Source organism: Pagrus pagrus (assembly GCF_965226575.1).
Source record: "Pagrus pagrus genome assembly, chromosome: 11".
NCBI lineage: Eukaryota > Metazoa > Chordata > Actinopteri > Spariformes > Sparidae > Pagrus > Pagrus pagrus.
This window is the reverse complement of record NC_140195.1, coordinates 18,604,374-18,619,214: the sequence shown is the minus strand read 5'-3', so window position 1 is coordinate 18,619,214 and position 14,841 is coordinate 18,604,374. Positions and strand designations below refer to the sequence as shown.

Here is a 14,841-nt window from a genome sequence, read left to right as displayed (position 1 = left end):
TCATCGCTATGGCAACAGTTCAGATGTCTGACTTCCCTCAAGGCTTCAATGTACACTGGGTGATGAAGTTTACCAAGCCAGGCAGCATTCTGAAAGATTCAACAAAGACTCATCTTCAGATTGAAGAAAAGGCTAAAGATGGAAAAGCTGCTGGAGATAAATTGCAGGTGCCATCAGTTCCAGAAGGGGGCAAACTTAAAGCTTTAGGCCAACACATAATCTAGAAAACAGATTTTTATACCTGCACAGAGAGAGGTTTCTTAATAAATTACAAAAAAATAAATACATTAGGAGAAAAAATACTTTATTAAAAAAGTATGGGTCCAGATGAAACAAGGCAATGTTGTTTCTTACAATCACACAGACCAAACAGCTTTTGCAGACACACGTTTGCATTGCAGAACACAGTGGCATAACAACCCTTCAAACAATCAGTGACAATATGTAATAATACAAATTCATACTTCTAGTCAGAGACTTGTAATTTGACATAATGGTGATGTGAAGTCCAGTGAAAAAGGACAATATTCTTCAACTCCACTTTGAATTTAAATTCAGAAATAAATTAAATTAATCTTTAACTGAAAAAACATTTAGGTTTGTCTCATTCAGGAAAATTCAGCATTTTCAGGTCAACATGTACATTATTCCTCAACGAATGAGCCTTAATCAGAAGACACTAGGTTACACATCAAGTACAAACAAGTCTGTATACAGTATGTTAAAAGGTCACAATAGTTTAATAACTACTATTCATTATTGTCTTATAAGACAATTCCCAGTCATTTAGATATCTTTCAGTAGCAAGTTTCAGTTTTTTCAGAAACTGTCTTTTACATTAGTTTCATTAATTATTACTTTGGCTCAATATAACTTCAAAAAACCAGGCAAATGCATTTTAAATTCACACAAATTTAAATTTGCATTAGGAGTGTGAGAAAACCACATGACCCAGTAGATACTCAAAATTATTCGTCTCACGTTCAGTCAACAATGTGAAAATAAACATCCAAACGTCTAACAACATGTGACTTACACGAAAAGCAAAACAAGCTAACTGTAAACTGTTTACACATATCTTACACGTCCAAAATGTACAACTTTGTTACTTACATGTTCAACATACACGCACAATAATCAAAAATCTGTGCTCTTCATCTATAATAGAACAATTCAAAAATACGACACAACCAAACACAAAGGAAAGACAAGTGCAAAATCATTTTAATTTAATATGCAGGTGTTTGACTAAAAGTTATACAGGAAAAATTAGTTCACAGCCCAGTTAGAAGTAAATCTATCACAAGCCTTTCTTTTGCAAATCTCATGTAAATATGAACATGATTTCTTGTTAAAAATTGGAAGCAACAATTTTTATATTGCACTTAAGCTTGGGAGTTTTACCCCTAACAAACGAGCTTGTGAACAAGATATCTATAAGATATAACAGAACGTTAAACGGTTTGTTTCTGTAGTGATTGATTGTGACATGTGTCATTTGTTATGAGATATAAATGACCTTAATATTAAAAATGTTGGCTGAAACCGTGTAACAAAACATCAGGATAGGGCTTGACAAACAACTTTGTCCGAGCTGAATATACATAGAAAGGCAATGGAAAACACCAGCGCTGTGAAAATTTAACACTACAAAGAAAATCTGTACAAATTTTCAAAACTGCATCAATACAGCACAGGCTTAACATGCTCCTCTATGTTCTCAAATTTTTGGCTAACAAAAAATATTTTCCACTTGGGAGAATCAATGTACTCCCCACAGTCACAGTAAGTAGATAAGACATGACCCTCTGTGTCTGAGCAGCATCGACTGAACAGTACATGATGATTGCACATTTCACAGAACGGTATTTAAAACGCCATCAAGCATCAGTGCAACACTTGGGCCTTTTAAATCAATTACACATGCACCTGTGTTTATAAGAGGAGCAGTGACAAACCAAGGCAAACCAAGGCCACATCACAGAAGCCAAAATATTTTCAAACCGTCATGAACTACTTGATATTCATTTTTACCATACTGTCTTCTTGAAACTCCAATCAAATAGAGGTACAGTGCTGAAAATCTGTCAGCTGACATCTGTGTTTTCCCTAAGAAGTAACTAACTGCCAGAAAGATGATGTTTTCTGGCGTTGCTGAATGACCTTGAAGCCAGTAGACTAGACAGAGGCCAACTCACTCTGTGCAGATCACAAGAGAACAGCAGCAGCAAACTCGTGAACCTTTCATCCCCAGTTGTGGTACATGTAGAGGCCAGCGAACAACAGGTTGGAAGTCAGGCTCATCAATAAAAGCCCTGGCCAGATGAGACGCTTCACAACACCTGCAGATGTCACAAAAAAGCTGATTAATTTCATCATCGTTATTACATTTTGACTTCAGAGCTGATACAGGTGTCTCAGCTAGTTCAAGTTTAGGTTCATGTTAATAACACCATGACAATGTAATTTAGGACCAGTGTATTTTGAGCAAATTACGATTACCTACAAAACAGGGAAGCACTCATTCCATCCCGGCGTTTTAAAGCAGATCTGATAGACAAATGTCCCCGATCCACATCAAGTAGACCTTTTGTTCTACTCTGTTCACTTAGAGCAGTAAGCTAACCATGTAATGCTGCTGTAGCTATATTCGCCACATCATGCGTGTTCAATATTACAGAAATAAATTATTATCATTAATAATAGTTTGGTTGGACTTGACTTTTATTTGGTAGCACTTTATAATAACCATATTTAATAAATGCTAAACCTATAGTTAATTAAAGTATAGTAAGTTGTTTTCCTGTTAACAAATAATGAATTGCTTTAAAACAATTTGTTAATTGTTTGGCTTAAAAGTTGCAACTGACGTTAACAATTTGTAAAAGGTTAAATATTGCACAGTTCATTGATCAATATTTGGATGCTGATTATAAAGGTGAAACTGATGTCTATAGACCTTTAGAATTACTCAACAACATATAATGTTAACAGTTAAATTACTATTAACTCAGGTTTACTTAACTTTAAATTTACCATTTACTAATGATTGTTATTGTAAAGTGGTACCATATATGTCACTATTGACCGCTTTATTGGCTCCTAATAGTCTTCTTGGCAAAATTTCCCTCCAAAATGATTGATTAAACAAACAAACAAATGAAGCCCAAGGACCAAGATGACGTTACATTACACAAAAGTCACGACACCAAAATTTAACGTGATTTCGGACTGATCTTGGACAAAGTGTCTTTCGGTCATATTAAAATCAGACAGTTTACCTTTCGGAGGAGGGGTGCTCTCCAGCCCCTGTGTAGTAGTACCAACCAGGCATGCTGAAGAGTCTGAGGAGCTGCCTCGCCTCTCGTCCTCTTCAATCACTGTGCCGTCCCTTAACAAAGAACTCAAATCTGCAAAGAGATGGAACCAGTAAATCATGAAGTCATAGATAAAAACACCTAAACATGAAGTTATTAATGAATGTCAAGTTTTTTCTCCCCATTAGGTGTAGGATGTTTTACTGTGCCATCTGGTGGTGGTATTATGAATGACAACAATGTATTTTACTACAACCAACCAACATAAACGCTTTACTTTTAACAGTTTAGCCGCAGCTGTACATACCATTTTGGCTTTGGAAGGGTGATATGTCACGTGAAAAGCAGCCGCTGTAGATGGAAGAGCTCTGCTCCACAAGGAAGTGTGATGGAGACACGGGTGGGGACATTCTCGTGGGTTCTGGCTCCGTTGAAAAAAGCCGGAGCCTCTGGCCACTAATGTTGAGGCGAGCAGGGCTGATGAGGGGGCGTCGATGTCTGGCAGAACCTGTACTGGATGTAACCGACCCGGCTACTGAAGGAGTTGGAGAGGGGCCCGGGGATGACGGGCGGCTCCCAGACTTCAGGGAGAAGTAGTCTGGGCCAAGAAAAGCAGTGAAATGTCAAACAAGTGCTCTAAAAGTGTTTTTGATTAGTTGAGATTACATAATTATCTGATGTTTTAATACCTGAAGATGGGGAGTCTTTGTACTGTGAAGCCGGTCTGCTTCCGCTAAACAGGAAACCAGAATCTGAAAATAAGAAATACAAAATACAATTCAGCACAACAATGATCCAGGACTTTCCTTAAAAAATGTTAGTCAGTCAGAAACCGAACTCCACATAAAAGCTAAGCTAAACCCACTTAAACCTAAACATAGGCAGCTTTATGCTGATACGTTATGCCATTACAACTTAAAGGTTAGTGGTGACATGTGGGGGTGGTCTGTCAGTCAGGTTATGTTGATGATATTCTGAGCTCTAGTGGCAAATATTTAAAATAATTATCTAAATAGTTGATTAATTTTCTGTTGATCATCTAATCTATTCATGGACTAATCTTTTCTGGTCTAAATGCAGCTTTAAGAGATGGACTATGGTGCTTTACTGTAACATCACATTACTTTCATTATAAATGTTAAATGCATTTTCTTATCCATCATGCAACATGCAAAATAGAGTAAATTAGTAAATTAGACAAGCAGAACTTCTTAAACGCCATGAAAATGACATTTGTGGCCCAATATCCTTAAATTCAAGTACCCAACATAGTGTTGTTTGAGACACGGATCGAGGATAATTACTGTTAGAACACAGAATTTTTATGAGAACTATCGGGCTTTACAGAGGCTCTGAGCCAACACTTAAATCAAAAGAACTCCAAATGCTATTCTCGTACAAAATGCATAAATTTAAGCACTTTCAATGACCCGTTTCTATTTATTTCAATGCCTTCATTTTTAAATGTATTTCTCACAAATTCACAAACTCTGAACAATTTGAAAATTTGAACAAGGACCAGTGGGAATGCTGACATACAGAAAGTAGAGAAATTGCAGTGAGTTAGAAACGAAATGATGCTTCCATTTTTTTACTGAAGAATTTTGTTTTTTAAAAAGAAACAAAAATAAAGCAACCCAGCATGAGCACCGAGGAGCCAGAAATGAAAGTAAAGCTAGTGAATCTTATCAATTACAAATCATGTCAGTATGCAAGAAACCATACTGAACAAGCAACTCAAGATAAAACATGTCTGAGCAGCTGCGGGAAGTCATGCAACAACAACAGTAGGCAGAAGAGGGCTGGATATTCCCACCTGTGATGAGTGACTTGAAAATCTTTTTTTTGTTTGTTATAGGAGCACAAAATGACATGGCATACAGTTCCAATAAACAAATCACAATGCATAGAAAGATCTGAAGATCAGGAGAAGGAATGCATAGATATGCTAGCATCAAATTATTAACTTTTCATTCACTCAAACTGAAAGAAATAATTCTAGTGTTACCTGTCCTGCTGAGGGAGGGGATCGTGCCGAGGCTGAGGGCTCTGTTGAGGCGCCCAGGCAGGGAGGAGGGGGACGCCTTGCGCTCGCGAGGACTCTGTTGGCGGTTGATGAGCTGTGAGAGGTTGGGGGGCGGGGTGGGGATGAAGGAGTCTGCCAGGTCAGGAGACAGGAAAGGAGGCTGGCTGCTGAACGGGGGGACTGCAGAGCTACCTGCAAGGTATCTGCAACACAAGAGCAACGGAACGGTCTACTACCTGAAATCAAAGTTCAATTTGTGATTTTATGTATAAAGAAAGTATTTTTTTCAACTGCGACTCATTTGCTCCACACAATTGTCAATATTCTACATTAAATATAAACTTTGCAATTCATAACAAGTAAAAGAAGTGTCTGAAATCAAATCAATGCACAACTAAGAACCATACAGCTCTGGCATCCATTTAATGCAAGCACTTATTAAACGACAGCAGCTACAGCAAGGCTGTCGCGGAAATGTTGCTGCAGCTGTCGGGACAACACGCAGCAGCTGACAGTGCCTACAGTCACAGAGCTCCAAGAGAAATGCTGCCCAGCAATACAGCTCAACTCTCTCACATTTTCATAACACACAGACATAGCTTAGTAGTTTCTATTCAGTGCAGATCAAGCCTCATAATTCTCGGGGAAAAAATAATCACCGCAGCCCTGACTAACAATATGCCGACGTTTTCCTTGAAAGAAAATGCTGTGTAGAAAAGCTAACACTGTCTGAAACTGAAAAACCTACACAGGTAGATCGGATGGTGTGTTTGTGTTGAAAACAAACAGAGAAGTCATATCCTTTCACTAGTAGTTTATTAAATTCCATGTACAGCAAGCATTCCTACAAAGTGCTCAAATTGAAGCCTCGCATTCAAAGCAAGACACTCAATTTCAGCACCGACCACACAGTATGTTTCATTGGGTATGTTGCAGGAAACCTTTTCCACGTGGACGGAACTCCAGGCTGCTATAGCATTTATACAAACACAGTTAACGATCAAATTGTGATATATTTCTTTAGCTTATTTATACTTGGTTTGAACGGCAAATTATTGTCCCAAAAAACTACTCAAATTTGGCATAGTAACCTTTCGAAGTACTGAGTTTTTAGTGTTTCTGCAACACACACATTTCGAAAACACACACACTTCTAAAACATTTAGGTATGACACGATCACATTTGTTAGCTACATATTGGATATCATTGATAACAGTGCGGTAAAAACAGTAACATTCACAGCTCTAATAGTAAAAAAGTTCTACAGCTATCACTAAAACACTACAAATATGTTTGTTTTTATATGGCAGCTTAAACTTATGGTTAACATACAAGTTTGAAGGTAGTGCTTCTCGAGCTAAATGCTTGACACAAATCAAGGTCAACAGTCATACAGCTCATCAGGTAGAAACAGGAATTCTCTAAAACACACATATTTAGGCAGATTATCTGGCTAGATATTATGCATATTTCAAAGCATAACAAACATGCACACTGAAAGTTTATAGCAAACAAACTTTTTTAGCACAGCATGTCAAACTTTGGCAAAGATAATACTTACTATAATACTATAAAAATGTACCTTACATGAAACCAAAAAATATCATGCACGCACAGCGAGGTGCCGACCAGTGTGAGCTTCAATGCAAGTCCATCAAAATTGAAAATTAAAAACACACAACTCTTCTCCAGTACGGCAGGCTTTATTGACCTCCATCAGGGAGGATGAAGGCAAGAGAGAATAAAGCATGGGGTACTAGAGAACAGTTGTGAAGTGTGTTTTAAATTTGATTAAATGTATTCTTTGTCAAGAGATTAAGATGCAGCTTGTAACATGATGCGGTTTATAAAAAAGGTAAAAAAGAAGGCGATCCCAGGTCATTACCGATTGATCCTATAGGACTATTAAGCACTGCAGTGCTTTCACGAGATGTTTTCGGAGACTTGGAACTGCCTTGGAGTTACTCTGTGTGAGTAGTAAAAATCTTACTATACTTTCCCTATAACCTACAAACAGCATCTTTATTATATTACATTTGGCAACACTTTTTTTTGCAAAAATTCACAATTTAACGCTTTGACACTACTGCACGAGGGCGGTGGCTTGAGAACATAACTACCTACAGGAGGACAGCATGAAATGCAGTTTGACTGCTACAGTACTCTACCCACGAATACAATCTACACACTCTACAGCCATTAGTTTGTAATACCTTTTCACATTACTGTATAAATATCCCTTGACCCACTACATTTTAATAAAGTAAAACAAAAGAGGTTAACAGAAATATGTTGGCGAGATGTTAGGGCATGCAACAAGTACGTTTAGTGTTTTCAATACATCAACATGTTAGACTGTTGGCAAAGGAAAGTTAAGTATAACTGAAAGTAAGCAACAAAAGAGGTAAACAAATCTGATATTTTTAGCTGCAAATTTAAACCAGCGCAAATTTGTCTTATATCACACATTAAACTAAACAGACTCTTAACTTTGATGCTCATGCTGTAATCCACTGAACTCTGAACTAAAAAAAATGGACCTCAAACATGAAAGCGTGCAGTGGAACGGTCATCCAAGTCAGAATTCAAGTGGGAAACTTGGGCAAGGTCCACAAAGCCTGACTTCACCAACACAAACACACGTTACAGGAGTATTGTGGTGCATAGTGATCAATTACCTTTTAAGCTTTTCATCACTTTTTCCTCTATGTCGTGTTTGTGCTACATGCTGTCACAAAAATTTGTCGTCCCCATTTTCATTTCCATTCAGTTGACTTATGCTTGATTAAAGTCTTGGAAAGCATGCCGTACAAGCCTAGTCCTCCTGTCTCTTCTTCAGTGGCCTAATCTGTTAAATGAGCTTTTCAGCATTTAGATTCGAAGATGAGAATACCAACTTGGAAATATCGACTTATGTCTAATGTCTGCAACTCAAAATAACACTTGCGTGACCTACATACGACCAGCCAATAACCAGATATAGTTGCAGAGTTAAGCACTTTTAAATGTTTGCATGTTCAAGCGTTGGTACAAGGCCACTGGAAACTACCACTTAGACATGATTACCTCACGCAAATGTCAAGACATGCCAAGCACCTCACAGGTAGCCACCTAGAGGTAACGCTGTTAGGCATCAGCTTACAGCACAGAGGAGAGCAACAGACACATAATAGAAGTGCAGTATAAAAAGTAAAAGTGTCTTGCAGGGGTCACTGACTTACAGCGACAGGCCTGAAAATGAAGCATGATCCAATAGAACTCACAGAGGCACAGGACCACAATAATGGCAACAGGAGAAGATTTGCAAACAACAAATCCTTTTAACTATTTTTAGAAATACATTGATAAACTAGTGACTGCTTTCCCAGGCAGCTAAGTGTTTTGGTTTTCAAATGGCAATTAGCACATGGACCAGTCCTCACACAGGAAAAACAACATACAACTATTTATCAAGATTTGCAGAGTCTGTACCTAGTGGGCTGTCCGGATGAAAATGCAATGGCAGCCACTAAACTACAAACGTAATCACGTCACACGTGAAAAAACTTTCCAGCTGTGCTTTGGGAATCGATCAGCTGCGTCCTAAAAGATTCTTTACAGACATCAGTTATAAATAATGGCTTCAGAGGACTGATGAAATATCCAGGGTCACTCTTCGTTCAGAAATTAAAGATGATGTAAAGGAATGCAGGAGGGATGTGACTATTCAAAAAAAAAAAAAAACAATCACATCTTGAGTAGTATTTCATGCAGCTGTAGTTAGTAAATATAGGTAGTAAATAATGTTCAGCCTACAGCTTCAACAGCATGTTAATAAATAAATTAGCACAATCAAAAGGCTGTTATACATTCCAGTACAGTAAAGAATACAGAGTTTAGTACTCGTTAGGTGCTTTAACATTAAACTCCCACTATGTAGTTTATTACTGTTGGGTTCTTTCCGATCACATGATTCCTGACAGATTCCCTGTCAGGTCCAAAAATAAGAAATCTCTCATTGACACCTTCTTATCATTCCATCTTATTTTTGTGCAGTAATATCCCCAACTGCAAAATGACTTTAACCTCCAAAAATTGAAATATACCAGGCAACTGTAGCCAATGAGTGTGTGTGCTTGAAGGTGAGGTTTTGATGTGACGAGCAAACAGTCTTTTGTTCATATCATGGACCGCACACACACACACAGTCCTATGCTTTAAGTCTGCCATTGAAATGTCTTAACCTCACAGTCATTTGCACACCGCGGTAACAGAGGGGAGTAAAAACAGACAGTGAATTAAAAACAGCATGATCTTTGTACAGTTGTACTTGGACATTGCTAACACTTTTTACTTTTGTTTTGATCTGGTTTGAAATTAAAAAAAAGGGGACTTTTTGCAAAATCCAATGTTTCAAACACAACTATGACATTACTGCTCAGATTCTGACCTTCGATATCTGGTTCTTCTTGGGCCCAGCGGTTTGCGAGTTGCCACAGCAGCGGCAAAGCTGACGAGGCAGCAGAGGGAGGAGGCACTGAGCTTGGCTGTGTCAATCCAGCCCAAGGCAGCAGTAAAGTAGTTCTCAGCCAGGTAGAGGCACAGGATGACGAACCACAGGACAGAGGCCACCGCATCAATTCTCCTCAACCTGAAAATGCAGCGACACATGAGCCTGCAGAGTTTGTCTGACAACCCTTGCAAAGGAAAGGAAATTACAGAGGTGGTGACCGCTTACCTCACAGGCCCTGCAAAGAAGATAGCAGTGAGACAAGTCAACAGGCCAACAGAGACTATAGCCAGCTGGTTGTCTCTTCCGAGCTGCCACACCAGCTTAACATTTTCTTGAGCCTTGTCTGGGATCAGCTCCAGCAGATTCTGCCACACAGGCACGCCTCCACTACTTTCCTTGTCAGGGGTGGATTCGTTGGAGGGTTTGGGCTTTGGTGGAATGACCCCACCACTTAGTGTCTGTGGGCCACTGGGTGAAGTGAGCTGGCCCGGCAATTCACCGAAAAATGTGGCAACTAGGAAAGCACATATCAGGAAGCCGAGGACCCGCAACAGGATGACCCCCATGGGAGAAGACGTAGAATAGGAGCTCTGTGTGCAAGAGAACGTGTTTTAATTGAGAACCCTGACATTTTTACAACACATAAAAATCTACAAACTGCACAAAAACTAATTTTGACATATTATATTAAGAAAGGGCAAAAATACATATTGGGAAAGTAAAGCAGATATGCGTTTTCACTTAACCTGTCAAAATATCTCAGAAACATGGTATGTATTTCAGACTATACTTACTACTGGTGTAGGGGAAGAGAATCACAACCTTTTCTGTGTTTCATGTAAATTGACTTTGGAGCGCACTGACCTTTACAAAGCCCTTGTCTGATTCCCGGCTGCGTCGAAGCTGATGGTTTAGGAGCACTGTTCGAAGTTGCCTGTTTTGATATTTGATGTAGTACTCCACAGCTGTCTGACATGGCCTGCATAATTTATAGGTCTGCTCAAGGTGGTGCTTGTAAGCCTCAATTTCCTCATCGTAGTTCTCCTGCAGAACAAGCAATGATACATGGAGTGTTTAGCGTTGTCAGTCATGGTAGCGATAAAGATGGTGTCGTAGTGAGAAGAAAAGAGCACGGTACTTACATCGTCCCTCGGGATAAATGAGGCCAACTGCTTGATCTTTACAGACTGGTTGGTATTGCACTTCCTGCAGAGGAGCATCTGACAGTTGACAAACTGCAGTGTCTTGGGTGTCTCAGTTGAGGGAAGGCCACCAGATACTCCATGGTTCAGATGCTCCATGTACTGAGCTGGGATGGGCTTGTTGTAATCCCCATTCTGAAAACAAGACAGATCAATAAAAGATTGATGTATAAGCTCAAAACTTACAGCACTTGCCTCAAGAAGAAATCACTGCAGTTTACGGACATGCAAAGACTTCAACTTTGGAAACTCACCTCCTGGAAGCCATTATACTGGTCACAGTTGGGACAGTCCCAGCAGTTCCTGTTCCCATAGGGTACCACTGTGTTCTGATTACAGAACCAGCAGTTCACATTTGCATGGGTCGGTTTCTTCCTGTAAAAAAAGTGGAGTTCTTAAACGATGCAACATAACACTGTTAATTAAACCTGAAGATGCATTTATGACGTGCAGATATTTCCCACAATTTGTGTCGCTGCGGTGGATAGTTGAGTGGACAGTCCGATATCATGTCAATCAAGGAAAAGTTTGGGGTGTTACTTCGGTAATGCATAGAAACAAAACAACACGATGAGGCGACATGTCATAAATTATATACACAGAACACAACAACCAGTTAAAATACGTGCATGCACAATGTGAAAACCATTTGTCGTAACGTGAGCGGCACAAAACTATCTACCGTCAAGTTAGTTAGCACCACGGCTAGCAAAGTTAGCCGTCGTGCTAGCATAGACAAGCGGACCCCTCTTACAGCATAGGAAATGTCTTTGTACGTTTACAGTTAGCAACATTATTTCTTAATCGTCAAATTTATGAACTACTGGAGAAAATTTTAAACACGGTTTGCTAACTTGCAGGACCGTTAACGTGGATCTAGCTAAACACATACACCGCGGTGCAAAACCGTCAAGTTACCTGGTGGCAATCTTGTAAATCAACGCTCCACCGGCGACGACCGCCGTAGCTCCGACCCCGCTGTACATTAGCTCGGGATATTCCAACAGAAGCTGGTTAAACGCCTCCATTTCCACCGAAATTAGCAGTAAATAAACTAGCAAAACATGAGAAATGTAGTGTAACTGTACCGCTAAACACGGCGCGAGAGCGCACGCGGCAAGAGGATCCCCTTTTGTTAACGCCCATGCAACGGAAACGGAACAACGTCATCGCTTGGACGCGTTCCAATATTTTTATTTCACTAGTCCTTTTCGACTTTACTGTTTATTAAAGCACTCATTATTAAATTGTATCACGTAAAAATAACACTTTTAGCCATAATATGAGTGTTTAGGGTCATCGCTTTATTCAAAATAGATATCGACCACACTGGTTTGATTCTAAGCAACACGTAGTGTAGTAGACGGGGATGTGTGATAGTGTTGGAACGTGGCAGGGGACCGTTCCTGTCTTATTTTCCCTCGCTTGGTTTAAAATCCTGAAAGGGGATTTTCTTAATAATTTAAATTATTATTTTCAAGAAAATTACCTTCTGAGACATTAGTTACATATTTAGCTGCATCCTGTCAATGTGATATAACACACATGATACCTAATGTCGTGACAAAAACACTGACATGACTGACATTAATATCCTCAGGTCAGACAGTATGCTTGAACTTTAATGCTAGACCTGCTCTATGTAAAATAAATCTATTCAAAAGTGTCAGGAGTTAACTTTTATCGTGATTTGGAATTATAATAGAAATAAAAATGGAATGGATTTAATGGAATATTGAGAAAAAAGAGAATAATCGTTTACCTCAAAGTCTATGCTCAAAAAGAAGTAAGCATTTGTTTATTACTAAGGTAATGGGCTGTATTGAATGACAACACAATAATAACAATAATAACAATAATAATAATAATAATAATAATAATAATTCCAATGAGAGTATTTGATGAAAAAATAGCATTTTATTTTAACAAACATGATGTATTTTACATCAGCTAAACATTCAAATAACACAGAAAAACTGATCAGTGTTTCACTGTCACAACTGTAGCAGCTCGGAGAAAGAAAAAAAAACAGAGAAAAGAAATAAATAACATCAAAATTCAAACATATAGGCCCGTCAAAAAAATATTATAAATACTAAAATAATCAAATGTAAAAAAATTATTATTATTATTTTTTTTTTAAAGTAAGTAAAGTAGGCTAATTGTTTAACCTATGGGGCATAAACTAAGCCTCAGACTTAAACCGGCTGTCTTCCTGCAGTTCAAACTTGATCTGTGACATTTCTGAAGCATAATGCAGAGTGTTGACAGTAATTCATCTGCACACGAAACTGTAACTTATCAGAAACAAACTCATGACCAGCTTCTTTAACAGTTTTTTAACAGTGAGGACGTTGACAACTCATCAAACTACCACATAATTAACTTTACCTGACACATGAATGACAGCCGTACTGAAATGGTGAAACAGAAGAACTTTGAGTCAATAATGGCTGTCAGCGGCTTGAATAAATCAAAACCTCACAGGTCAAACGAGTGAGCGAGCGGTCCCTCCGCCTGCCTCGCGTAGGAGGTGAACTGCTGGTAGTTGCACGGCACGGAGACGGTGCCTCCGTCGGGGCTCATCGGCTGGGTCACTCCGCCATAGGGACACCCGTTGTGGGGGACCAGCACGGGCGGGTGGCGGTGGTAAGCGGCGTAGGCAGGGTGGTGGAAGTGGTTCGGCGGACAGTAGGAGCTCACCGGGACGCTGGGTGACACGCTGCGGGGTGCTGGGTATCCGGTCTGCTGGGACGAGCCGGGCTGGCACAGACCCCAGGAGCTCACGTAGGGCTGCAGGTAGAGATGCTCGGGGTAGTCCGCTGCGCTCGCGCTCAGGTAAGGCACACTCGCGGGTCTGAAGGGCCTCCTCACCCTCCTCCTCCGCCGGTAGTTCCCCTTCTCAAACATGTCCTCAAACGCGGGGTCCACCATCCAGAAGTTGCCCTTCCTGTCCGCTCCGCTCTCTCTGGGCACCTTGACGAAACACTCATTTAATGACAAATTGTGCCGTATACTGTTCTGCCATCCCTTTTTATTTCTCTCGAAGTATGGGAACTTTTCGATGATGAAATCGTAAATCCCGGCCAGGGTCAGCCTCTTGTCCCGGCTCTCCTTGATGGCCATGGCGATGAGAGCCACGTAGGAGTACGGCGGCTTCTCCGGCTGCTCGGTCCCCTGCGCACCTTCGGGCTCAGGAGGGGGCGAGTTGGAGCTGATGTCCAGGAGCTGCACGCCCTGGTCTGCGGGGGATTTCTCCTCTGCGTCCATGGCTCAGGTATCCGCTTGTGCTGGGGCAAAAAAAGCTGCAGTCTGCCGCTCAGCAAGGCAGCGCTGTGAGTGTCCGCAGGTGCACACACTCCTCCCACAGGTACAGAGCGCAGCACCCAGCTCCTGCTTTCATCTCGCCGGTTTCTCACACGGTTGATGCCACTGTGTGAGGCTACTGAGCAGCATGTTTATATTGAGACACCGGCCACACCGCTGTGTTGTAACATTAATCTAAATATTCCCACTTTGGAGTGAGATCATCAAAGACCCAGAGCCCTTAACATTATTGCAACATTTGCACCTGGAGCCTCCAGGTGCAAATGTTGCAATAATAGTAAAGTCACTGCATGTGACCTGCAGTCTTTTATTAACAGCATTTACTGGTTTAAAATGACAGTTATGTTCAACTTGCAGTTTAATAATGGATTTAACAAACAATTTGACGTTTAGAAATTTGATAATTTAATTCTTGACAGTTTGTAAATGTTTGTGATCTTCAAGCAGACATGTGACTCAAGTCAGTTAGTCCAAGT

The 14,841-nt window shown here is 40.1% G+C and overlaps 2 protein-coding genes across 2 annotated transcripts; both read right to left on the bottom strand.

Annotated features, from left to right (window-relative positions):
* Positions 1-283: 283 nt before the first annotated feature.
* Positions 284-12,224, bottom strand: tmem201 (transmembrane protein 201). The gene is made up of 11 exons (XM_084365724.1): positions 11,957-12,224; positions 11,293-11,413; positions 10,979-11,173; positions 10,701-10,880; positions 10,062-10,426; positions 9,774-9,974; positions 5,326-5,546; positions 4,007-4,069; positions 3,625-3,915; positions 3,282-3,410; positions 284-2,342 (listed from the first exon to the last, which is right to left on the bottom strand). Exons 1-11 carry the CDS (start codon positions 12,064-12,066, stop codon positions 2,245-2,247), a joined length of 1,974 nt encoding a protein of 657 aa, XP_084221850.1. The 5' UTR covers positions 12,067-12,224; the 3' UTR covers positions 284-2,244.
* A 954-nt stretch (positions 12,225-13,178) lies between these two features.
* foxl2l (forkhead box L2-like) lies at positions 13,179-14,318 on the bottom strand. Its single transcript, XM_084366130.1, has one exon. The coding sequence runs from the start codon at positions 14,306-14,308 to the stop codon at positions 13,520-13,522; it is 789 nt and encodes a 262-aa protein (XP_084222256.1). The 5' UTR covers positions 14,309-14,318; the 3' UTR covers positions 13,179-13,519.
* Between the last annotated feature and the right edge of the window lie 523 nt (positions 14,319-14,841).

Bases quoted from the DNA above. Each gene is read 5' to 3' on its own strand.
- tmem201 (XM_084365724.1), bottom strand. From the start codon at position 12,066: ATGGAGGCGTTTAACCAGCTTCTGTTGGAATATCCCGAGCTAATGTAC. The intron at 11,414-11,956 runs GTAACTTGACGG...CTTTTTTTACAG, and splicing joins ATTTACAAGATTGCCACCAG to GAAGAAACCGACCCATGCAA. The intron at 5,547-9,773 runs GTCAGAATCTGA...CTTGTGTTGCAG, and splicing joins AGAAGAACCAGATATCGAAG to ATACCTTGCAGGTAGCTCTG.
- foxl2l (XM_084366130.1), bottom strand. From the start codon at position 14,308: ATGGACGCAGAGGAGAAATCCCCCGCAGACCAGGGCGTGCAGCTCCTG.